The sequence below is a fragment of the Misgurnus anguillicaudatus genome, chromosome 17 (assembly GCF_027580225.2).
Source record: "Misgurnus anguillicaudatus chromosome 17, ASM2758022v2, whole genome shotgun sequence".
NCBI classification, from domain to species: domain Eukaryota; kingdom Metazoa; phylum Chordata; class Actinopteri; order Cypriniformes; family Cobitidae; genus Misgurnus; species Misgurnus anguillicaudatus.
Window position 1 is genome coordinate 9,644,787 of NC_073353.2, and position 27,316 is coordinate 9,672,102.

General features: G+C 37.1%; 1 protein-coding gene and 1 long non-coding RNA gene across 3 annotated transcripts in view; one reads left to right on the forward strand and one right to left on the reverse strand.

Annotated features, from left to right (window-relative positions):
* Positions 1–18,713, forward strand: part of gtf2f2b (general transcription factor IIF, polypeptide 2b) — a 35,493-nt gene extending 16,780 nt beyond the window's left edge. For both annotated transcript variants that reach the window (XM_055215955.2, XM_055215956.2), the window contains exons 5-8: positions 11,708–11,789; positions 11,863–11,962; positions 12,050–12,193; positions 18,330–18,713. In XM_055215955.2, the coding sequence (XP_055071930.1) occupies positions 11,708–11,789; positions 11,863–11,962; positions 12,050–12,193; positions 18,330–18,461 (458 nt within the window). In that variant the 3' untranslated portion in view covers positions 18,462–18,713. The remainder of the gene's footprint in view (positions 1–11,707; positions 11,790–11,862; positions 11,963–12,049; positions 12,194–18,329) is intronic.
* A 2,481-nt stretch (positions 18,714–21,194) lies between these two features.
* LOC129452544 (uncharacterized) lies at positions 21,195–22,632 on the reverse strand. Its single transcript, XR_012358172.1, has 4 exons — positions 22,481–22,632; positions 22,089–22,185; positions 21,887–21,928; positions 21,195–21,668 (listed from the first exon to the last, which is right to left on the reverse strand). It is a non-coding gene; the product is annotated as an uncharacterized lncRNA (long non-coding RNA).
* Between the last annotated feature and the right edge of the window lie 4,684 nt (positions 22,633–27,316).

The window sequence follows — 27,316 nt, forward strand, 5'->3', positions numbered from 1 at the left end:
CCCGGAATCAATTATTCTGCTTATACTATGGTTAGGGCTGTGCAATTAATCGTTTTTCGATTTCAATTTCGATTTTTGCACATTTCGATTGCAAAAACAAGATAATCGAGGGAGATCGATTAGTGTGCCGCATTTCTGTTATTTCGTTTTGAGTCATTAATCCGACGCGTCATAAGCAGCTGCGCCTCGCACACAAAGTAGAAATCCTCATTGTATTTGTTCAGTTTTATGCTTTTCAAGCGAGCGGAGGCAAACTATCCCTCACGTTTAAAATATCAGCTGGATCGTGGCGCCGCTCTCCGTGCAGAGAGCTGCGCGCTCAGTCATCTGTTTAAAGTCAGGTCACTAGGTAATAATCCTGTTTATGTTTGTTAAGTTATATGCGTTTCAAGCGATCCTGTTTAAAATGTGAATCGCGTTCTGCTGGCACTTAAACACTACTGCTTTGACACGTGTAGCCTTCTGCAGCAACACTAAACAATGCATTGAATGAATGCAGGGCTTGACATTAACACCCGCCAAATGCGGGTAGATTTCGGCTGCGACCGTTTGTGGAGACGCGCGCGCGTTCAGCGGAGCGTTGCGGACCAAAGCGGCACCTCCCAGAGAGCGCGCGAGAGGTGATGGATTTGCGAAGGCAGAAGAGGACGCAGTCTGAGCGCATACACACTTCGGGAAAGATACAACAATTGCATGGAAGTGATTGGAGAGATATAAATTGCGTGCACATTCTCAGGGCAAGAGCGGAGAGAAATTCGTCGCATTCCTGAATGCACACGAAATCAAATGAAACCCGCCAGCTGAGAGGTTCGCGCATCATTTTAATGTAAGCTACTTTAGGAAACAATAATGCCCTCTCGACAGTTGTCATTAAAAGTCTTAAATCACTTTTAACAAAAAACATGATCAAGCATATAAAATAAAATCTGCATAAACAAGTTGAAAGTAAAATTCATGTACATTTCTTGACTGCTGTTGTTAATAAATATTTAAAGTGGTTGTCGAGGGGTTTTGTGTATATCTTTTCAGTTAATCTTCTACACCCCTGCTCCACTTTTAATATATTCATTCAATGTAAATCTATTTATGTCTTACTAGACTAAATATATGATATGATCTATACTGATACCTGGTATATACCAGCTAATGTTGTCCTAATTTGGGTGGTCAGACTGCATTTGAAATTCAATCTGCATCTAATTTAGCTAAACCAAGTAAATTTGCTCAAATTAAATTCATTTTAGGATGCCAAAGTCAAGTTTAATCATATAAAATTTATTTTACCAGCAACCAGGCCTGTGAAAATGCTGAGTGGCTAGTAACTTTGGAAAACAACTAGCCACTTTGGCTGGTGAGCAAAAAAAGTTAATGTCAAGCCCATGTATAAATGCATGTTTTTACAGTCATTTAAGTAATCGTGTTAAATAATCGAGATTAAGATTTTTATCAAAACAATCGGGATTATGATTTTTCCCATAATCGAGCAGCCCTAACTATGGTTGCCACACCTCAAGACATCGATCACATGATATATTTAAAGGGATTCGTCTGGTTTGTGTACTTAAATCGCTATTGTGAGTAGGACTATTTCTTCTGCGTCTCATCCAACGGCTCTCTTGCTTGTTTTAAAACTTCATTTCAAAGCTGGCAATGGAGGCTTGAGTCATTAATAGCATTCTAATACAGTTATTAAAGGTAGGGTAACACATTTTGAAAAATGCTAACGGTAGCCGCCTAGCAATGAAATCCCGATCCCACCCTCAAGTCAAATCGCCATCCAAAGTCAGGCCTCTTTCAAAACACATGAACACGCACAGATCAGACGGTCACCTATCATGTCTCATTCAGCAGTGAGAAAACCTTGCAGTACAAAGTCGAATAACACTTCCAAAATAACCAAACAACTGGTTTACATCAGAATTAGTTTAAGCACACGTTCGGTTGTGTAGACGTAGTAACTATATCGTTACGCTAATCCGTAAACGAACACAAATTTCATAAGCAACACAACGTTTCATCAAAGTAGAATATCTGAATCCATCTCATTACAAACATATCGCGTACCTACTAGTGCTGTGTTCAAAATATCGATACGACGATACATCGTCATGGACGCCTGACGATGCGCGCATCGATACAGCATCTTCTGTATCGATTCGGATGCACTTTTTAAAGTAACGTGACCAATCGCTGCTGATGCGTGATATATATGGAAAGGACACATGTGTCCCGCGGAGTACGTAGAGTTAAAGGTAGCGGGGTATTACTTTCACTTTACGTGTCTGTCTCGCTGACGCACGTGCCTGCGAGCCGCTCTCTCTCTCTCTCTCTCTCTCTCCCTCTCTCTCTCTCACGCGTATTTAAAATCAATGAGTTCAGTATGAAAGCGAAGATATCTTAGCCTATACTTATTAGTTGCTCTCTTATAAAACAGTACTAACGCATTAGAGAAGAAACACGACAAAGATTTGCATGTGGTAAGTGTAGAGATACAGAGCTACTTCAAACTATAGCTGTCACATTAATAATCTGATTTCTATTAAATAGTATTAAGTCTGACTGCATGTTTACACATATATAAATAGATATAGAATAATGAAATGAGAGACAAATATAATGCCTAGAGTAAGACACTTTTTCTTTGTAAAACTGTTTAAAAAAACATAAGTTAAGTATTAACTCTGAGATTTTAAGAATTTCTATGATTTACACCAAAAGCTAATAAATGAATGGCAAAAAGACAACTGTTACAACACTGCTTATTCAATGTACATTAAACCATTATAGTAATAATGTTACTTAATTCTGAACAAAAATGTAATAGCCTTGTATCGTGATGCGCATCGTATCGGGGCCCTTGTATCGGGATACGTATCGAATCGGGAAATTGTTGGCGATACACAGCCCTAGTACCTACCTTACCAAAATAAACAGTGCAACGACCCTTTCAGACCCTTTGCCTCCTGCAGCTGTTTCATCATGTGGTAAAGCAGTAAAGTTACCGATGTTCATTTGGATTTTTGCTCTTGCTGATCCAGGCAGTTTTTGCTGTTGTTGTTATAAAAGATGTCTTTCGTTGTGTGCCTCCTGTGTAGGTTGTCAATTCAGCAGAAAAGTTTGCGGTTCTCACTGTTTACAGACAGGAGGTGAGCGCACGTGAACGCGCCAATGACGTATGGTGTCTGCGTGGACTCACTGCGCGGAGGGCATTCAAATTACGGACATAAATGGAAACGTCCGTTCGGACCGAAATCTATGATTTGTTGAACATTTTTTGGTCCTACGCCTTTCACAGATGACATAAATTTCTACAAATACATTTAAACAACTTAACACAGCGATTGCTATCAGGATGTGAGGAGACTTTTAACCAGCATAACAAAAAAAATTGAGTGACAGAGACAAAGAGAAAGAAAGAGAGAGCGAGGGAGAGAGATTGTGTGAACGAGGCTACCTCTGTGCGTTTCTAAACAGCCTCGGAAAATCGTCTGTCATGTTGTTTTTGTTAGTCCGTTATTACAGTTAACTATGAAAAGTGATATGAAACTGTAGTGCGGTCCAGAGAGCTGCCTGGAACTACGTTCGTTGTGCGTTTCCCAGAAAATAATTGTTCATCAGTTCATCAGATTCAAGCATTCAACGGACCCATAGTATAAAAGATGATAATGCATTTTGCACCTGATCGACTGTATTTTCGTCTTATCAAAGTGAAGCCGAAAATCGCTGCATCCTTTTGAAACCATAGTACCTCATTGTAATTACGGCACGATTTTGGGGGGCCAAAGTCACAGTCTTTGTCAAACCAATCACGTTTCTACGTATTAATGCTGCTTTTGGGTAACATTGGATGGACCAGGTGCTGCTTCCGTGGAATCGGAATGTCGTGAGACTGACCGTCCGGTTACCGGTCCAGCCAATCATGCGTAAAATTGGCCAATTCTGGTCTCTGGCCAGTCAGTGTGTGTAGCTCTAACGCCGGTTTCACACCGCAAGCGTGAGCAGCGCGTGAGCGGCGCGTAAGCGGCGCGTGTTTTTTTCGGCGCCCATGTTAACAAGTTAAAGCATGTACACCGCACGTGTGAGCAGCGCGTGCTCGCGTGGCAGGAGCGTCGCTGAAGCAGCAGTGCTGTGATCATTTCGGCGTCGGGTCTATTTTTGCTGCGCTGTTCACGCTCAATTAAAGTGACAGTGCATTGTTTATGCTTTAAATGGTTGTGGATTGACGCGAAAAAGTGTAATTTAACAATAAAATAATAAATGTGACGCCAAGTGTGTTTAAAACAGTCATGACTTTGAGCAATTTAAAAGAAAGCAATGAAATATTTAAAAACACCAGAAGACTGCGCTGTCATTCACTGTCTGCCCAGCACTAAATGACTCCTCATCTATAATCTTCAGAGAAATAGAGACATACACCTATAAATCTATGCTTAAACTGTTGAAGGGAAACACGATCGACTGCTTTATGCTGTCAATCACTGAGTGATTTTTTTATTTTATTGTAAAACTTCAGTGAAACAGATTTAATAATGTGCCATGGGCTTTTTATGTCTATAATTATGTATTGTGTCTATATCTGTCATTACACGGACCAGAACAGCACGAAAACAATGTGGGTTAAACAAATCACAGTTTTATAAATAACAATGACCGTCAAAAAACGTCTTGAAGAGGTTTTGCTCATTAATGCATGTACAATAAAGTAATGTGAAGAGATTTTGAGATTTTTATACTGTTATTAAACTGCACAGTATGCGCTGCAAACGCAGCCGGTATGAAAGCACAATGGCCACGCGCAGCAACGCTCTCCTCACGCGCTGCTGATGCTACGCATACGCGCTGCTCACGCATGCGGTGTGAAACCGGCGTAATGTAAACCTACATTCAGCTCCTTTCAGCTATCCGTACAGTAAGAAATGGAGCCACGGAAAATGGAGAGAGAGTGAAATTGTGCCAGAGACATTACTTAAAAAGCCTCCAAGGCATATGATTAAGAGTTTTGATGTTTATTTTACTGACATATGTTTAAGTGTCCCAAAATATCTCTCTCTACTCCCCCCAAGTCCTTCATAAAAGATTATATCAGTTGTTCTGCGTTATCAAATCATACAATATGGCACTTGCAGTAATGACATAAACGAGACTGATGCTCTGTTACAAGTAGCGTGTGATATTGTATCTAATAAGAAATTAAAACTGCACAATGTGTAGTGAAATTAAGTAGAAAGCTGGATTTTACAGTGTGCAATGTGCATTGTAAAAGAGGCTGCACTGAGCGATGAGCTCAAGAGACCTTGAGGCATTGAAAAGGCTCAAGATTTTCTGCTGCTGTATAAAGAGACATCTGGAGATTTGAATCTCTGCCTGCAGGTGGGTGTGTGAGAGAGGAGGTTGTGGAGAGGCTGTGTCCTGATGAGGGCTGTGCTCTCTTTCTCTGCATCTGTTAAAGTCAAACTGGTGGGCTCTTGTGAGGGGGTGGAAGACTGACCCCTTGTAACCTCTCTATCATCTCCGCAACGGATTTGCAGCCCACTACCAGGTTGAGCAACGTGCACCACCCCCAAACGATCCTGCTTCATTCAGAGCCCTTTTGATTCGAATGTGCTTCCTGTGGAAATACTTATGTAACATTACATGCCCGCAAGATGCGGAGGTCACGTGATGTTTAGGGAGGGACCGCGCAGCCAGGGGAGATGTGAACCTTGAGGTCTTGGATTGCCCTGACCCCTCTACACAGCCCGTGGGTAATTGCAAGCAAAATTGATGCTTTTGTTTTGAGTTGTGAAACACAAGTGGGCGTTTTTACGGAGTTACTCCAACAAGTGCTCCGGTACTCATCTGACAATAATTGCCAGTAATTGTGCGCATTAGTGGCTCTCTGATGGATTTTGTAAGTGAAATATTTCTGCCCCCTTAAAAGGCCTATGGGAAAATAACCACAAGGTATTACAGGCATTGCTGTGCAATTAATACAATCAATAAAAGCGAGCTTGAGCCATTAGGCTGACTTCACAGTGCCAACAAATTGAATCAGGCACACCACAAAGAAAAGGTGCCGAGCAGCTTACTGGGGTTTGATTAAAATTGCCATTCATTGCCGGTTGACCAGAACGTTGTTTGAACTCTCCGAAATAACTGCTTAAAACCCTTGTGGCGATGTTAGTTGTCAAGTTGAATTGATAAAAAGGGTTTTGTGCCAACGCTCTATTTTGTTTGCTTTTGAAGTACTTTTAATGTTCAGTGCCAAGTGGAACCATTAGATCCAAAAAAAATTCATTTGCTTATCTTTTAACTACATGATGTGTGAAGAGAGCTGTGCAATGTTAGATAGTACACTCTAAAATTTAAATTCATAAATTCCATATCACAAGTCAATAGGGACTGGGTCTGTTAAGCTCAAAAATAACAAAAGCACTATATATCAATCCTAAATTTAGTCAATATGATGTGTGTGCTATATTTCAATGCTATATAACAGATGAAATCTTAAAGCTCCCGTTCTGTCTGTGATTTTGAAGCTTTGATTGTGTTTATAGTGCGCAATATAACATGTGTTCATGTTTCACGTGTAAAAAAACACAGTATTTTTCACACAATTTACTTATCTGTATAGCGCTGTTTTAACTGTCCTCAAAACAGGCTGATGTCTTCCTTGTTTTGTGAAGTCCCTCCTTCAGAAATACGTATCGAGTTCTGATTGTGTAGTTTGTTTAGTGTGTTGTGATTCGATAGCAGCTTAGCTTAGCAGAGCCGTTTCAGCCAAAGCTGGTGACTGACGTATTCATGTGGGCGAAGTTTAGTCAACGAACTGTTTTACTGACATCATTAAAGCAGGAAATAGAGGGCTGTAGTCCAAACCGGCCGTTCGTTGTAGGCTTTTAAAGAGGAATTTTATTGAAGAAAATATATTTCCTGGCAGTGAACTTTTAGCTTTATCATTTTAAAGGTATTATTTATTCTATTATAGCAAAAATACACACTAAATAGGGTTTAAAAATGGTATCAGGAAGAACGTGACCTTTAACAAAACAGAAAAGAACCAAGTAGAATTTGTCATTAATGCTGTTATGAAGAGCTCCGGTGCAAAAGCAGCTTAACGGCACCTCTGTAAAAAAAGGGGATAATAATATTGACCAAATGCCCTTACCACGTATTGTAGACTGTTTCAGCGGTAAAAACATAAACTTTTGTGGACTAAACGCAACTTCCGGTAGACTTCCACATAGAATCAACAACAACAGAGTCCTTTTAGAGTAGTTTTTTTTTTTGTTAATAAGCTAAATAATCAGTAAATTACCTTTATTTATATATCATCTAATGTATCAACTACTACACTGAGGTAACGGTGTAAAATAATGTATGCAATATTAGCTAGAGGTCCTTAGGTTATGTCAAACCTCTCCGCACAGTTAGGTGATTTTCACGAAATCCAGATTTAGAAGGTGTCCATGCATCAGAATTTTAAAAAAAAACCTTGAAGCCAATTTTTTTGTTAATATAAGATTTCTTAATCATTGTTTTTAGAGGATTTAAAAAATATTCCCTATAGAATTATTAAACATTTTTAGATTATCATTATCAAAAAATTATTATTACCGCAACATGATATTACACTAAATATATGCATTTACAAACTCATGTTTCGGTAATGAGAACTAAAAAGTTTTCTAGGTATTATGACAAACAAAATTTTAACTTTTATCTGAAGAGAAAAATAAGAACTGCTTACCTGGTAGCCATCTTTAGTGTCACAGTCAATTATGTCCCTTTTCAATTTTTTTTTTTTTGAAAATGTTCATTGAGGGCTTAAACAATGATTGAAAATTGTTGCGGAGGATGAGAAAATTAGTCTTGGACACATTTATATTCCTTATTATTGTCTCTACATTTACCAATGATCACCAAATACCACATGTTTGTTTACTGTAAATGTTTATAGTATAGCATGCACTGAAGCTTTTTATTTTTAAATTTTTTTAATTATAAATATTTCCATGTCAAAAACCCAAATCCTGTCACGGTAATGAAAATTTTCCCCTTAAATGTGGAAAAAACAACAAAATTGGTTTTTATGATGTTATTTGAAATCATGTGCAAAATAGTACATGAAGAGATGTTTATAACTATATGCTTATTATTTTGATAGCATTTACTTTTATTATCAAAATGTTTCATGACACCTTGCAAGTCTAATTTCACAAGAATCACCCAGTTGTGATCCATGCTCGTCGTCGTAGCAAACGGAAACATTTTATTTTCAAAAAAGGCATTTGTTTCAGAGATCAGTTAGCCACTAGCTAGACCGATTAATAAATGCAGACCAGAAGTTAACTTCGGTTTAGGCGCTTAACCGCGACAACACGCGTGCGTCCACCACATCAGTTTGTTGGCAGAATCTGTCAAACGCCCGCCATGTCGACCTTGTGCATTTGTCCTCCAAGTGCACAAAAGATGAATTACATGAATGACGATGTGCAAAATGACAGTCGGTCACATTCAAACTGTGCGTACTTGGACATGAATACAACCCCTATGTGGCAGTCACATGAACCACAGCGCCACCTAATGTGTGGTGGTTGTTTTTTTACACTTTGAATTTCATAATTTGCAATGTTCCTAGTTGCATCTTTACTGATTTTGCAATTGTTTACTAAGTCTTGTACAAAGATGATTTTTTTAGAAGGGGAGTTTTTGCCACAAAAGCTTGCCTGCACTTAGAGGTTTAGCAGCAAAAGACAGTAAGTTTGTTAAATTACATTATTACACGGCTCTCTGGAATGCTTGATTCTGATTGGTCAGTTGAGACATTTGCAGGTTCGTTCTTTTCAAATAATAACCGCTCCAAAGTAATAACGCATAGCCGGACTACTTGTATGTTAAAAATCCCTTCGCGCCAATAAAGATTACTGTTTGGCGCCATCGTGTGACAAACACTGGACAACCACAATTAACAATGGAAAAAGTTTGACATTAATTTTAACATGTGTGGAAAAAACTAAACATTTAAACAGTGGATAGAAGAACGAACAACGACAAGACACAGAGAGCTTACTGAGACTAAACTTGACAAAATAGAGCATGACAGCTACTAAGCCAACACCAAAAAAAACCCCAGAATGGGCATTAAAACTTCTCAAAGACTGGCTAAAAGAGAAAAAAATGGAGACAGACAAGTATGAAGCAGAAGATCTTAATAAGGTATTACGATCATTTTATGCATCTGTGCAAAGTTTCGCGGAGGGATAAAAATGTTAATTTAAAACAAATATGCCTATAAAATGTTTCAAATTCATATTCATGTCCAGTTTTTTTTCTTATGTGACAAGTAGCCGTGTAATAAGCGGGATAATGTAGAGGCTGAAACAGTCTACATTATCCCTTACATAAAATGACAAAAGTGACATTTGTGAAAATAAGGCAATTTAATTACTGACTTGAAACCTTTTCATTTGTATTAAAATGAAATTACTAAAACTACCAAAAGAGCCTGATTAAAAATGGCCAATTACAAAGAAACATGTCAGATGCACTTTGAGGGTTTTGCTTGAACTTTTGATATTTATACTTAGTAGTACTATAAATATAGTGCACAAATTAAATGATGTTCTTTGATATTCTTAGTTTTTTACTTGACAGATCTTTTGCGCTTTTGTTATAGGACATTTTTATGGTAACACTTTATTTCAGTAGTCCACTTTAGACATTTTAGTATCTATAAGTAACTTGTCAACTTGTGCCAAGTTATGACCTTATTATCCCTTCTTCTAACAGTCTACTAATACTCTAATTGGAGTTAAGGCTACGTTTACACAACAATGATGTACTATAAAACTGCCATCATGCAGTTGTGTTTACACTCAAAAAAATGCTGGGTTATTTCAAAAATACTTTGTAATAACAAGATGTGTCACTTGTATTGATATGAATAGGGTTGATTCTCTGGGTAAGGACTCAGAAACGAGAGGTCTTCTACCAAGACCTAGAGGCGTTGTGTTGTAGTTCTCGAGACCGGTCTCAAGACCACTTTTTAAAGGTCTTTGTCTCGTCTTGGAATCGACCGCATTTTTACTCTGTCTCGTCTCGGTCTCAGACAAAGAGGACTCTGAATTTTATTTTAAGACCGGTCAAGACCACAACTGATGGCACATCACAAATGTATTTTTTTATAATTAATTTTATGCAGTTTATTCAGGTTTGGCATATGATGTTGGCATTGTTTAAGCATTGTTTAAGTTTCTCCCAATGACAATTTTTCTAATTTTATTACTAAAAACACCTGCATTGTGTTAAGTGGATGGCAAGCCATGGAAAGACAGTTCAGAATAATTTATGGTTAAGTTGATTTCAGCTCTTTAGTGTTTGTTCACTTTTATTTGCTTATAGACAAAGATAAATTCCCACATATCTGCAATGCCTTTTATTATTTTATCAACTTCTCTCATGGCACACACACACGCAAACACACACACACACAGACAAGAAGTGCCTAATCATATGCATATTCCACATTTTTTTCATAAGTGTTTTAATGCAGTGACTTGCACTGGTCTTGGTCTTGACTTGGTCTCGGCCGGTCTTGACTTGGTCTCGGCCTGTCCTGGTCTTGGTCATGATTTGGACTCGGTTTAGGTGGTCTTGACTACAACACTACAAATATGGTGGCAGAGTGATGCAACTTTCTTAACCCTTTCCCCGCCATTAACGAGTTAACTTGTCAAATAGAAGAAAACACTTGATGATGAGGAGTTGAGGAGTTTTTTGGCAATCCCTATTTTTCGCTATTATCCACCAGGTGGCGCTCTTACCCAACTTAGAAACCCTGAAGTATTCCCTTAGGGCAACCAGTTCAAACTCTGTGTATATTTTGAGGATAACTCTGAATCTGATCTCTATCAAAAGTCCTTCACAAAAATTGAATTATCTAATTTTGGAATTATCAATTTTTTTTATTTTTGAAGAAACCTTGCCGTATTTCAGGGGTGATGATAAGAGAACAAATGAAGGTATGATAAAACTTTTTTAAATCAGAGGGTTTGTTCTTCCATTTGATATATTGTATGTTTATATATTTAAAGAAGAACATTTTCTGGAAGGCAAAAAAAATCATAAAAATGCTGGTGCTGGCTGGCAACTTTAAAACAAAAACACTGTCGGGGAAAGGGTTAAAAGGACTATTTTCAACCCACATTGGGTCAAAATGGGACAAAACAACCGTTGGGTTAAATTTATCTAGATAATTTTTATATCTGGCCGAACAATGGGTTAAACCCTGCATTTTAAGTAGAAAGAACCTAGCATTGGTTAAATTACAACTCAATAAGTTGGGTTTGTTCCTTTCTGACCCAATATTGGGTGAAAATAACCCAGCCTTTTTTACCTTACGAAAATGAACTATGGTTTTACTGCAGTTAAAAAAAAACATGGTTACTGTAGTAAAACCACGGATTTGCTGATAGTAATCAATACACCAAAAAAACATGGTTACTACACTTTTACCACAATAAAACCATGGTTAATTTCGTAAGCGGCTGACAATGAGGTTAGGTTCATTACTACAAGTGAACCAACCTGGACTATTGGACTAATCAGGTTTTTTGCTTTTTTAGAAGAGAGAAAATCAAATGGGTTTGTATCAGAAAGATGTGAAATGTTATGGTGAACTGTTTCTTTATGTAATTGATAACAGAATTGAATGTTTGTTTTTAAGACAAGGTGTCTCTTGAAGGGATGGTCGTGCAGCGTGCCGAATGCAGACCTGCAGCCAGTGACAGCTACATGAAATTAAAGAAGTAAGTCAATGCCATCAGAATAGCTGGATCCTGTCTAATGCATTTAATGTGACCACCAGTGTTTTGTTCACAGGCTGCAGATTAAAGAATCCACCAAACCTGTACGATTATCCCAAAGGCTTGATAAAGCTGTTACATCCAATTACAAACCTGTGTCCAACCACAGTCATAATGTGAGTGTGTACGTGCTTAGTCTAGGAAAGAAATGTAGCAGAACTAATGTGAGGAGAAAACTCTGGATTGCTCTGGTATCTGTTCAGGTGGAATACGAGAAGAAAAAGAAAGAGGAAGGCAAGCGTGCGAGGGCTGACAAGCAGAAGGTTCTGGAAATGCTCTTCTCTGCCTTTGAAAAGCACCAGTACTACAACATTAAAGACCTGGTGGAAATCACAAAGCAACCAGTGGTGAGTACGAACACATTATGATTGCACGTAAAAAATAAATGCACATTAACATTCACGATGAGAAATGTCTGCAAACTGGAATGAAGCAGAGATCAAGGAGCTTGTCAAATATCCACTCTGAAGCTGAGATCATTCACCAGCATACTAGAACGGCGCATCAAATATGCACGCGAGTGGTTTCTGGAGAGAGAAAATAATGAACAATAAGCAAACTTCAGGACTTTAAACATGTCACGTGTCTTTCCGGGATGTTTACGCTATCTGTGTGAACGCACACACAGATTCCGGCAAATCATTGGCTTTGTGAATGAAACAAAAATCGAACGATCCCCCGACAAATCCCCGATGCATTTCCCGTGTATTTTCTGTAACCAAGACTGGTATTTCAAGATAATGTGTGTATATCTCCTGTCAAGCACAGAGATATTTTGTGTTTGCAGGCTTTTTGAAACGCGTGTCTTTGTGCATGGGCTTTTGAGTTAGTGTGTGTGTGCGCGCGCGTCTATGCGCACAGAAAACCGCTCAATTTAGCCTCTTTGGTGATCAAATAGTCTTATAAACATATGCAAATGATAAACTTTCTACATGAATAGTTATTTCTGACTTGTGCTTATTTGAGCGATCATTATTAAAGTGATTAGTATCATGTATGCATGATTTTTCTGCTTTTCCGCCAAAAAATATTGTTTCTTCTAACTGGATGGACCAGCTGTCAATCTGTCAGCATTAACCAATTTGTATTAACAGTATTTGATGCAATGTTTTGCAGTTTTAACATATTTACTTATTTACATAGCGCAGAAAAGGCGGATGATATCAAAGTAGCGCGAGACCGATTCGAGGCAGACTCCTTATGATTTCTTGAATCACTCTCATGGTACTTTGATGTCACCAGCCTGACGATTCTTGCTGCGCCACATAAAGTTAAACAAACCTAATGTCAAGGACACATGTTGGATTACGGCGAAGCGCGCGTCTATAAACATTGCGTCTATAAACATTGCGTCTATAAACATTGCGCCTATAAACATTGCGTCTATAAACATCGCATCTATAAATATGGAAATCCGTATTTATACAGAACAATCACATCCCTGATGTTTGTCCTGTGGCGGCTACCATATGTGTTTTGAAATTGAGGGGTGAGCTGTTGGTTGCAATTCGCAATCTCAACTTGATGTTCTAATTTGTATCCATATCTTCTCGTTCGCATAATGACATTTTTATCTGTAAATATACACTGAAAACAAGAAAGCACAAATATTTTGCTCAAGGTTGGTGTTGAAAGCTATGCATGGCTGATTATGTTATCATAGAGCTTGGTATATCTATGAATAAATGCCACTTTTATTGTCTCAGTCTCCCTAAAGCATTGGAGAAATATAAATGATACCGAAGTGCGCGTCTATAAACATCGCGTCTATAAACATCGCGTCTATAAACATCGCGTCTATAAACATCGCGTCTATAAACATGGAAATCCGTATTTATACAGAACAATCACATCCCTGATGTTTGTCCTGTGGCGGCTACCATATGTGTTTTGAAATGAGGGGTGAGCTGTTGATTGCAATTTACAATCTCAACTTGATGTTCTTTTTTGTATCCATATCTTCTCGTTCGCATAATGACATTTTTATCTGTAAATATATACAGAAAACAAGAAAGCACAAATATTTTGCTCAAGGTTGGTGTTGAAAGCTATGCATGGGTGATTATGTTATCATAGAGCTTGGTATATCTATGAATAAATGCCACTTTTATTGTCTCAGTCTCCCTAAAGCATTGGAGAAATATAAATGACGGCGAAGTGCGCCTCTATAAACATCGCGTCTATAAACATCGCGGCGCCGCATAAAGTTAAACAAACCTAATGTCAGGGACACATTTTGGATGGCGGCGAAGCGCGCGCCTATAAACATTGCGCTTATAAACATTGCGCTTATAAACATTGCGCCTATAAACATTGCGCCTATAAACATTGCGCCTATAAACACCGCGCCTTTAAACATGGCTCCTATAAACATCACGCCTATAAACATTACGTCTATAAATACGGAAATCCGTATTACGGAACAATCACATTCCTGATGTTTGTCCTGTGGTGGCTACCATATGCGTTTTGAAATTGCTGTTGCAATTCGCAATCTCACCACTAGATGCCGCTAAAATGTACACACACCACCTTCAAATCCAATTGAATGTGCATTTCTTTGTTTTTGTTATACAGCTTGACGCAAACTTCTTTTTCTTATTTGTATCCATATCTTCTCGTTCGTATAATGAAATTTTTATCTTTAAATATACACCGAAAACAAGAAAGCACAAATATTTTGCTCAAGGTTGGTGTTGAAAGCTATGCATGGCTGATTATGTTATCATAGAGCTTGTGTATCTATGAATAAATGCCACTTATATTGTCTCAGTCTCCCTTAAGCATTGGAGATATAAATGTCAGCGAAGCGCGCGTCTGTAAATATAGCGTCTATAAACATTGCGTCTATAAACATCGCGGCGCCGCATAAAGTTAAACCTTAATGTCAGGGACACATGTTGGATGGCGGCGAAGCGCCCGTCTACAAACATTGCGTCTACAAACATTGCGTCTACAAACATTGCGTCTACAAACATTGCGTCTACAAACATTGCGTCTACAAACATTGCGTCTACAAACATTGCGTCTACAAACATTGCGTCTACAAACATCGCGTCTACAAACATCACGTCTACAAACATCGCGTCTACAAACATCGCGTCTACAAACATTGCGTCTACAAACATTGCGTCTACAAACATCGCGTCTACAAACTACAGTCACTTCCATGATGTTTGTCGTGTGGTGGCTACCATATGTGTTTTAAAATTGAGGGGTGAGCTGTTGGTTGCAATTCGCAGTCTCACCACACACCACCTTTAAATCTAATTGAATGGGCATTACTGTATGTTTTTGTTATACAGCTTGACACAAACTTGATGTTCTTATTATATATCCATATCTTCTCGCTCACATAATGAAATTTTTATCTGTAAATATACACAGAAAACAAGAAAGCACAAATATTTAGCTCAAGGTTGGTGTTGAAAGCTATGCATGGTTGATTATGTTATCATAGAGCTTGGTATATCTATGAATAAATGCCACTTTTATTGTCTCAGTCTCCCTAAAGCATTGGAGAAATATAAATGACGGCGAAGTGCGCCTCTATAAACATCGCGTCTATAAACATCGCGGCGCCGCATAAAGTTAAACAAACCTAATGTCAGGGACACATTTTGGATGGCGGCGAAGCGCGCGCCTATAAACATTGCGCCTATAAACATTGCGCCTATAAACATTGCGCCTATAAACATTGCGCCTATAAACACCGCGCCTTTAAACATGGCTCCTAGAAACATCACGCCTATAAACATTACGTCTATAAATACGGAAATCCGTATTACGGAACAATCACATTCCTGATGTTTGTCCTGTGGTGGCTACCATATGCGTTTTGAAATTGCTGTTGCAATTCGCAATCTCACCACTAGATGCCGCTAAAATGTACACACACCACCTTCAAATCCAATTGAATGTGCATTTCTTTGTTTTTGTTATACAGCTTGACGCAAACTTCTTTTTCTTATTTGTATCCATATCTTCTCGTTCGTATAATGAAATTTTTATCTTTAAATATACACCGAAAACAAGAAAGCACAAATATTTTGCTCAAGGTTGGTGTTGAAAGCTATGCATGGCTGATTATGTTATCATAGAGCTTGTGTATCTATGAATAAATGCCACTTATATTGTCTCAGTCTCCCTTAAGCATTGGAGATATAAATGTCAGCGAAGCGCGCGTCTGTAAATATAGCGTCTATAAACATTGCGTCTATAAACATCGCGGCGCCGCATAAAGTTAAACAAACCTTAATGTCAGGGACACATGTTGGATGGCGGCGAAGCGCCCGTCTACAAACATTGCGTCTACAAACATTGCGTCTACAAACATTGCGTCTACAAACATTGCGTCTACAAACATTGCGTCTACAAACATCGCGTCTACAAACATCGCGTCTACAAACATCGCGTCTACAAACATCGCGTCTACAAACATCGCGTCTACAAACATCGCGTCTACAAACATCGCGTCTACAAACATCGCGTCTACAAACTACAGTCACTTCCATGATGTTTGTCGTGTGGTGGCTACCATATGTGTTTTAAAATTGAGGGGTGAGCTGTTGGTTGCAATTCGCAGTCTCACCACACACCACCTTTAAATCTAATTGAATGGGCATTACTGTATGTTTTTGTTATACAGCTTGACACAAACTTGATGTTCTTATTATATATCCATATCTTCTCGCTCACATAATGAAATTTTTATCTGTAAATATACACAGAAAACAAGAAAGCACAAATATTTAGCTCAAGGTTGGTGTTGAAAGCTATGCATGGTTGATTATGTTATCATAGAGCTTGGTATATCTATGAATAAATGCCACTTTTATTGTCTCAGTCTCCCTAAAGCATTGGAGAAATATAAATGACGGCGAAGTGCGCCTCTATAAACATCGCGTCTATAAACATCGCGGCGCCGCATAAAGTTAAACAAACCTAATGTCAGGGACACATTTTGGATGGCGGCGAAGCGCGCGCCTATAAACATTGCGCCTATAAACATTGCGCCTATAAACATTGCGCCTATAAACATTGCGCCTATAAACATTGCGCCTATAAACACCGCGCCTTTAAACATGGCTCCTAGAAACATCACGCCTATAAACATTACGTCTATAAATACGGAAATCCGTATTACGGAACAATCACATTCCTGATGTTTGTCCTGTGGTGGCTACCATATGCGTTTTGAAATTGCTGTTGCAATTCGCAATCTCACCACTAGATGCCGCTAAAATGTACACACACCACCTTCAAATCCAATTGAATGTGCATTTCTTTGTTTTTGTTATACAGCTTGACGCAAACTTCTTTTTCTTATTTGTATCCATATCTTCTCGTTCGTATAATGAAATTTTTATCTTTAAATATACACCGAAAACAAGAAAGCACAAATATTTTGCTCAAGGTTGGTGTTGAAAGCTATGCATGGCTGATTATGTTATCATAGAGCTTGTGTATCTATGAATAAATGCCACTTATATTGTCTCAGTCTCCCTTAAGCATTGGAGATATAAATGTCAGCGAAGCGCGCGTCTGTAAATATAGCGTCTATAAACATTGCGTCTATAAACATCGCGGCGCCGCATAAAGTTAAACAAACCTTAATGTCAGGGACACATGTTGGATGGCGGCGAAGCGCCCGTCTACAAACATTGCGTCTACAAACATTGCGTCTACAAACATTGCGTCTACAAACATTGCGTCTACAAACATTGCGTCTACAAACATTGCGTCTACAAACATCGCGTCTACAAACATCGCGTCTACAAACATCGCGTCTACAAACATCGCGTCTACAAACATCGCGTCTACAAACATCGCGTCTACAAACATCGCGTCTACAAACATCGCGTCTACAAACATCGCGTCTACAAACATCGCGTCTACAAACTACAGTCACTTCCATGATGTTTGTCGTGTGGTGGCTACCATATGTGTTTTAAAATTGAGGGGTGAGCTGTTGGTTGCAATTCGCAGTCTCACCACACACCACCTTTAAATCTAATTGAATGGGCATTACTGTATGTTTTTGTTATACAGCTTGACACAAACTTGATGTTCTTATTATATATCCATATCTTCTCGCTCACATAATGAAATTTTTATCTGTAAATATACACAGAAAACAAGAAAGCACAAATATTTAGCTCAAGGTTGGTGTTGAAAGCTATGCATGGTTGATTATGTTATCATAGAGCTTGTGTATCTATGAATAAATGCCATTTATATTGTCTCAGTCTCCCTAAAGCATTGGAGAAATATAAATGTCATTGCAGTTGGATGAGTCATATCTGTGTAGATGAAAGAAATAAACAGAAGCCAAATATGCATAAGCAACTGGTCTTTCATTGGCTTATATTTATTTTAAAATAAAATAATAAGCATGACTAAAGAGTAATGGGAGAATTTAATACTGTACTTCTTAGAGCAGTTTGCTTCATGATTATATTGTTGATTCGCATGTCCTTGCAGATTTATCTGAAGGAGATTTTGAGAGAGATTGGAGTTTATAATCCCAGAGGACCTCATAAGAGCACATGGGAGCTGAAACCAGAGTATCGACACTATAAAGAAGAGGAAGAAGATGAAGAGAAGATGGAGTAATTCACTTAAGATGTCCACTGCTGTCCAAAGCACGGTTTACTTTTATTTTATCCACATATTGTTTCTTTTCATTTAGCCTTTTGGGCAGTATGATTTTTTTTCAGGAGTTTTATAAGACAAGTGGCTGTCTAAGTGTGTTAAAAAATGAATACTGAAATTTGCATATGACTCTTGCGTTCATCTCATCAAGTAAAAAAGGCACTTAAAAGCACATTAAAAATCGTTAATAAAAACATAGATCCTTTGAAATCACTTTAAAGAGTTTAATATAAGTGAATGAATTAAATATAAAAAGTCCATGTTTCACCACAAAATATATAATTGTGCTTATAACTTTACATATACATTGCAGATTCCGCTAGATGTTTTTATATATAAAAAAGAGGATCATAAAGACACATGCTGTCTTTTTACTATGTGTAGTTCTAAACGTAGGTTCAAGAGGAGCCTAAACATTCAGGCCTGTCAATCATCATTATGAGCGTGTATATGGCAGCCTCCAGGCCTTTGCGTCCAGCTGCAATTCTTCCAGCATCCTTGAACTTGGGGCCGTAGGTTCACGCTCTCTGAAGGTTCAGTGCTCCCTTCAAGGACAGCAAGCCAAGTTTGTTTACCATTAAGACTGAATGCGCAAGTGAACTAATTTAGTAATTTAGTAAAAGGGTAATTTAGCCAGTGCAAGGTGTACATACACTGTAAAAAATACCTTGCGGCCTTAAAATTTTTTGTTAAATCAACTCAGATTTACAAGTCATGTCAACAGAGATGAGTTGTCACAACTTATAAAATATAGTTGAGAAAAGTAAACTTAATTTTATAAGTTATTACAACAAACCTGTAGTTATAACAACTCATCCCTTGTCAAGATAAATAATAGGAAGTTGAAATGACTTGTAAATCCGAGTTGATTCAACAAATTTTTTTTACAGTGTAATATTTTCAGTTATTGATGATTGAGTCTTTGTTTTGTCCCGAACAGACAGAGGATCCGTTCATTGTTCTTATGAAAAATTTTCCAGCATCTTCTGGACATCAACGTCATCACCACCAAGCTTCCACAGCTCTTTCACACCTTATTAAACACATTTGTATATAGTACCCTAATAACCCTTAAACAGTCAAGAGTGGAAAACGATTAGCAAAAAATCATTTCATGAGAAATGATGTGATTCTGACTTCCTCTCTTGATCTAAAACATGCCATACATATTTTTTATTTTAAACAGTGTAAACAACAGGTTTACTAGTAACAATGCATGTAAATAACCCAACTAAATGTAAGTAGGCCTAACTAAGATGAGCAGTTTTTGAATGTCTTCATTGGTGCTTTTTCTCCTCCACCTGCAATTTTTTTTTATTTTTTAGATAATAAAAGTTTGGTAAATTATTTAACAATTGATAAATTTTGCATACCACCTGAACTACCCCTCAATGTAAACTATATGTGTTTCAATTAGAGGCCTCTTATTGGCAGCAATTCAGATAAATGCATGCCTGGCATGATTGAAATTACATGCATTTCTTGGATCTAATACACCGCTGCACTGTCACAAAAACTTCATCTTCATCACCTTTCTCAAAATCTGAAGAATTCATGGTACCGGCTCCATAACTCATATTTGCTCTCATTCCTTATACCATAAAATTAGCTGTTTCGAAGCCACGAAAGAAAATATCCAGTTAAAATGCTAAGATGCAGTCCCCTAAATATATGAACATCAGTTTAACCTGCAAATTTGATCATTTATTACATTTTTCAACTCAAAATACAAAGATTGTCAATATTGTGGTTAGCCCCCCCCCCCCACTTCTGTGACATTTTGTAAAAACGGACATTTCAATATGCATCAAAGCTAAAAAAAATTCTACTATTTGAAATAATATTTAATTTTAATGTCTAATGTTTATATAAATACAAATTGTTTAAATGATGTTGAGCAGTTGGCCACATACAGTAAAATGAATGGGTCTCTATGGGCATCTGCTGGTCGAAATGATTTATATCCTAAACTGTAATTTTTTGTTTTTTTATAAACACCAAATGGTAAAATTAAAAACATAACAACTAGATCATATATCTAAAACAATTTAAATCAAATTTAGATAATAATTTATGTGAATTTTTCATAAAAAATGGTGTAGTTGAGGAATTGAGTGGTAAACGGGTCCCAAAACACAGCATTAATGTATAGATGGAAAGTAAACAAAAATTATATATTATTTGTATCATGAATGTTTATATTTTTTGTAATCACTTTTAATCATTAGTCATTTTTACCCCTAAAGAACTATAGGAAAATAGGGGCTTATGAGGGTTAAAGCTTTATAAATTCACATGTTGGGGTTGTACTGGTGTGTATGTTGCAGGATTAAACGCAAAAATATCTTGGGCTCATTTTAACCCGAACTCTTATTTAAGGAGTTTAACCAAAACCCCATTGACTTTAGGACGATGGCTAAAATGCTAACTCGCTTCCGGGTTTTGCCTACAAAAACACATCATCTCAGCGGCACTGTATATAGTATAGTCTATGGATTTGAGATTCAGCTTTTCACAACTAGGACAATTGAGCAACTCCAACACAATTAAAACAGGCGGGGAATATTTATAAATGCTTAAGGCAGCAATACACTACAAGAACCAAAATGTAAAGCAAAATGTAAATCTTGCAAGTCTAGTATTCTGTACTTTGAGAATACATAGGACATCAAGTCTGTAAAATTCAAGCTAAAGTTTCGTATAGATTATATTTTTATAGACTGATTGTTTTCCCACACAAAAAGTAATCATTGGGTTTTCACACATTAAATCGCATATAACATGTTTTATAAACTGTATTAGAAATAACACTAATAAGCTTAAAGCATTAACATGCAGACAAATCTCTCTTTACAATAGCAGCATTCTTAAGCGTTTATTATGAAACCAGTTAGGCACATAGTAGGAGAACAAAGAAAAACACAATCATAACCTAGCTAACATGTTATTAAAATGATGCATTAACACTTCTGTTCATCTGGCCTTTCTTTCTTAGCCATATCTGATGTGTGAAAACCATTTGTGGTAGATACAGTAGGCGTGAAATTCTTATTCCATCACCACCTTCATACATTTTTCAGTCTTTCGGCCCTCCTTAAAACGCCATTAATTTTCTTCTGGTTGGCCTGCTTCATCATGCCTTTTAAGATCGATCGGTCTGTGGAAAGACTGACAAGACAACAAGTCAAAAACAAAGCTTTGAAAATAAGCCAGTATAAATAAACCTGCACAGAAAATATGTGCTCAGGTAATACATGCTATTATGTAGTTTCACTGGTCGTGACCTCAGCCATTTGTTGTCATCCTTGCACATCTTTACTGTGCTTACTTATCCAGCCATATTTATGAACCATTTGCAATAATGGTTAGTCTAATGCATCGTATACCTTGTGGTCCATTCATGGTTTAACTGCAGCATGGCTTTATTTCTGCAAACACAAAGTACAGCATTAATCTCAGTCACCATCATATGAGCTTATACGTGCATTAGGTGTAAAACATTTATGATGCACAAGGGCCCTTGACATGGTTTTCGAAAGCTCGTGTTAATGCAATACTTGATATAGAGGTAAATGGCGTCTCCTCTACCTTAAATGCATTTTCATCTAAAGGGCATCTACCCTCTGCTCTCATCCAATGCACGGATCCCAGCGAGGCAAAAATATTCTGTGACCGGCAGCGCCATCTAAATGAGAAAAATAAGGTTAAGTGTCTTTATTTCACTCATTCAGTCGTCATATCCAGTATCATAGAGAAAAGTTCAGATAAACTGAACTGTTAGCCATATATATTCACACAGTCATATATGTAAATGTAAAAGTATCTATTTAAACTAGTAATACTGCTGTTATAAACAAAATGAGTAACTCATACAGGCTATAATGTTTAGGTGGTTTGATAGTGGTGGACACGTGTTTAGGCCAGCGCAAAGAATTCTGAATATTTTATGCATATTAAATTGCTTTAAGAGTTCGGACTACCTGATATGATGTCTATGTCAGGCATTATAACGTTAGCGGATTCGAGCGTGAGCGATAATAAAATAAAAGTATTGACTGACAAGCGCTGCGATGACAGAAGGAAAGTCACGTGCTTAAAACTCTGAGCGGCAGGAAACGCGTCATACTGTATAGAGGGTATCATACAGATATGTATATAAAGGCTAGATGGCTCAAGGCGGAGTCCCTAACGGCATCACCTGGCGGCCATCTTACGACAGGGCGCTCGCTCACTCGTAGCATTGAGTTTAATGGTGCAGGTACTTTTAAATGACCATAACTTGCTCAATTTTCTACCGATTTTCAAACGGTTTTGGTTTTTACAAACGTTATTAACGTGGCTATAATTCTGGATGCTTTAACATGTTTCATGAATTTATTTTTTATTTTTAGTATAGGTATGCAGTGTCATAGGTACATCTTTGACGTTTATAACAAACCAAACCGTTTGAAAATCGGTAAAAAATTAAGCAAGTTATGGTCATTTAAAAGTACCTGCATCATTAAAACTCAATGCTACGAGTGAGCGAGCGCCCTGTTGTAAGATGGCCGCCAAAATGCGGACGTTGCACTCAAGTGGCCAGCAGCGCGGACGAGCCATCTAGCCTTTATATACATATCTATGGAGGGTATACACATGACGTCACCGTCGGCGAGACGGACTGCTGTTACGCCCACTGAGTGGCAAAAGACAAAGCGACATCGGCGAAAACACGGTGAAAACGCGTCGAAATGGGGATAAAGCTGTTGTGCGATAGATTGTACTAACACATTAACAATAATTCACAGCTATTGTTTTACAGATTGCCAAAAAACACAGAAAGGAGAAATAATTAGATCGTTCATGCCAACGTCCACAGACCACAGGTGGGTTGACAAGTTGCTAGGGTCACTATCAAGCAGAATTTTTACTTTCTACTTAAACGTATTTTTTCAAGTATTTGTATTTTATCCGTGTTTTTCTTTGGAAAACATGCATTCCAAAGCATATTATCATAGAGTAAAAATTATTACATTTCATAAATAATACGTTTTTGTTTTACATTTAATATTTAAGTACATGAATGTACTTTTACTCAAGTAAAATGTATTTAGGTATTAAATACATTTTAATTTGCAATATTAAAGAATACACAGTATTATTCTGTGCTTTAGAATGTAGTGAAGTAATGTTTTTCCTAATACAAACAACCTAATAAAGCACAGATGCTTGGAAAATGTAACTAATGTAACTAAGTATTGTCCACCTCTGCTATCAAGTCCAACTAAATTCAATTTAAACTGATAATAGTCAGTTTTACTGGCATTTTCGCAGCACCCGCTATGAAAACCAGCCATTTTGTTGAACGTTTGCCACTCAACAGGGCGAGTTCCCGCGTGGTCATGTGGAAAAGTGACGTCAATGCTTTCCCTCTATTCTCCGCGCGGTTTTTGTCACGTTCGCCCTCTAGAGGTGACAACAGGGTGACACATTTTTAATTATAAAATATTTTTATTTATAAAATTGCAGTACTTCATCCGTATTGACGTAAGCAAACTGTTATAAAGAAATAAAATGACAAAAAATGTGTAAAAAAATTCCATAAAAATGAATATAAACAAGGTTAATGATTGAACATCACTGGGGGTGGCATCCCATGGATAACTTGGGTTACTAATACACCCTCTGTCAAAATAAACCGTATAAAAAATTATGAACATCTGTGCAACTACTCATGTTTCATATCACTTTCATATGAAAAACTTTAAGGTTACTTTTTTATTTATTATTGTAGGTTTTAAGAAGTATCTCTAACAGGGTGATTATATAATTGCAGGTACATTAGGTTTTCAAAGTCATTATTTTTTCTGCTTCTCTCAAATTTTTGTATTTTAATAATTTGGTACTCATTAACATGATAACAAGATGTGCAGTAATGTAAGCCATAACAATATAATATAATATTTTATAGTTTCATAATATTTTAATCGTTTATTGTTATTGACTGTAACATCTTGTGATCCGTTAAAATGAGTACCAAGTTGTATTTGAAAATCCCGATATAAATAATGACTTTGAACACCAAATGTAGTCTATGCCAGTGGTTTTCAAACTGGGGGCCGCGATATGTTGCCAGGGGGGCCCCAGTTTTATGACATTTTATGAAATACATTCATTTATCATGAATTCTGTGTAATTAAACAAAAAAAAAATAAGGCTACTAACCAACAGCACCACTTTTTTGTATAATTTAATGTTGTTGTTTTTTTAATGTTGAGTTTTAGAACAGTTTTTTGTCACAAATTTTCTTTAGGGGGCCGCGAAGGAATGCACCGTACACAAGGGGGGGCCGCAAGCTGAAAAAGTTTGGGAACCACTGGTCTATGCTACTACATGTGACATGTATTTCTTAAATACTTTACAAAGAGGGCTGTAATTATTAAGGCTGCCATGTTTACTTTTCACTGGGACACGGTACAGATTATATTGTGGCAATATGAGAAGACCGTCTTAAATGCATATAGACCCTTAGAACCAGCCTTTGTCAACATTTGATATTTTATTACACCGCCAATTTTGATAATCAGCATCACCATAATTTCAAAATAATTGATATAGTAGAGTAAATCCACTCTAATCTAATATTGGGCGAAACTGCTTTGGGGGCTTTTAAGCACAGACAGATGATTAATGCTGCCCCTTTTTGTCTAATTAGTGTCTGGTCAAAATTAACCCATTTGCAACCAATTTCCCTCTGGAGATGAACCAATACAGTATACTTTGTTCAATGCTGTGATTCTTTGTTTGGAAAAGGACATCTTGCTTCCTAAGGTTCCACTTTCAGCCAGCAGAGTGCAGTAGTACGTCACTAAACTTACAGTAACCAACAGTGATGCTGCAATCGATTAAAAATATAAGGAATTTCACATCTGTTACCAATGCAATTTAAAAGAGACTGCATTGTGAATACCTTGAAATGTTAGAAGGCATTTACCTTTAAATCATTTTGTGGTTAATATCAAATGGCACAGTAAGTTAGAAGTTTCTAATATTTCAATGCATGCTTCAAATCTCATTTAGAGTTATTTCACTCGTAACATATTTGCTTGAATGTCCTGCAGCAATGTTTGTACAGTGATTGGTGAAATAGCAGCTATGGGCCTGTTGTTTAACACCACGATGCATGTATACAGACACGAAAAACAATCAAGTTCTCAAATTACCAACATTTTCCAATGTTCAGCTGCCTATCCAATTATCTGTTGCCCCTTGATACGACAGTCAGTGACTCAATTACAATAAAAATGCTTACACGCTGGAGTGAAAATGATTGCATTCGTTTGTGTCTCCTCTGAGATGCTCAGCATATGCAGATGAGATGCTTAAAGAGATCCAGTGGGTCAAACGTGCCCAGTGCAATTAAAGTCTTCAAACAGAGGATGAGATTTAAAAAAATGCTCATGGCCAGGTTTGATCTGCAGATCACTGAAGTCAATTGGACTAATTCAAATGAACATTGTGACATACAAATCATGAACTCAATGCTTTAATGCAGATCATTTAGTTCAGTCTGGCTTCTGTGTGGAGCACTGAGAAATATCATTTTTGAAAATTAAAGTTCTGAAATATTAAATATTTTACTAAATATTTAACTTTTAAAATTGTTCGTGTTTATTGGCTGTTTAATAATGATGGCAGGTTATATTTATGGTTGTAATTTTACTGTATTTAATGGAAATATGAATATTTTAAGACATAGCATTACCCGTAAGCTGTAAGGGACTTAGAAAATATGGTTTTAATCACAGATTTATAAAGTCTAAAATCATGGAATTTTATATGAGGTTCATTATTTGCACAATGCATTATGAACTTGAGGATATATGATTCATGCAAATCAGTCTGATCAAATTTCACAATTTTTAACAAAAGTCTGCTTCTGGATTGGACTTTTAACAGAATTAATATGGACATTATGTGAAGAACAGGTGCTTGTCTTGTTTCTGAGCCAGTCAATTTGTTTTTGCCCCAAGAAAGAGCTTTTTCCTCACTAATAAACGAAGGAACCAGTAGGTATAAATTGTCTGGATCCCGCTGTGGTTTCTCAACTTTACAATGATTGACCAAGATAGGCTTTCATTATTTTCATGATGAGCTATCATCGGTTACATTAGCGCAAGACCAGATGGTTAAATGAAAATCTTCTTTGTTCCAATCACATTATGTGAATTCAGTTGTTTTAGCAATTGTCAAATGAGTAGCTGTTTGGACCTGCAGCCTACAAAATCTCCTGTGATTTGTATTTAAACTTCTGAATTTGACAAACGTTTCTGTAGTGCTTTGTAAGAAAAGATGAATCCTGATTTTTATTTTATCATCAACACTTGTGCCAATTTGGCTGAAATGACCCTCACATTCTTTTATGAGAAAAGCTATTTGATATATAAGGACTTTTTAGGTCTATCACAGCCTTTGTATTCATATTTCTCTTCTGTTAAATAACCTTGGAGAGAATTGACCTTCTAGATGCCACCGTGAACTGCATAATTACTTTTTAGAGCAAATTTAGTTTCAGTTTTACATCAAGAATAGCCTAAATGTATAAGAGAAATCACTTGAAAGCAAATTCCTAAATATATTAGCATGTGTTTTCAGAGCATTCATCAGTTTTTATAAAACGGTTGATTTTTACAATAAAACACAGCTATGACTGCTGCACCCAGCGATTCTGTGTATCGCTTTACCCGATAGCAAAATAAACATTATGTAAAAACCTTATGTACTTTTTATAGTCAGTGGAAGGAAGGCTTTTATTACACTTTTTTGTTTTAATATTT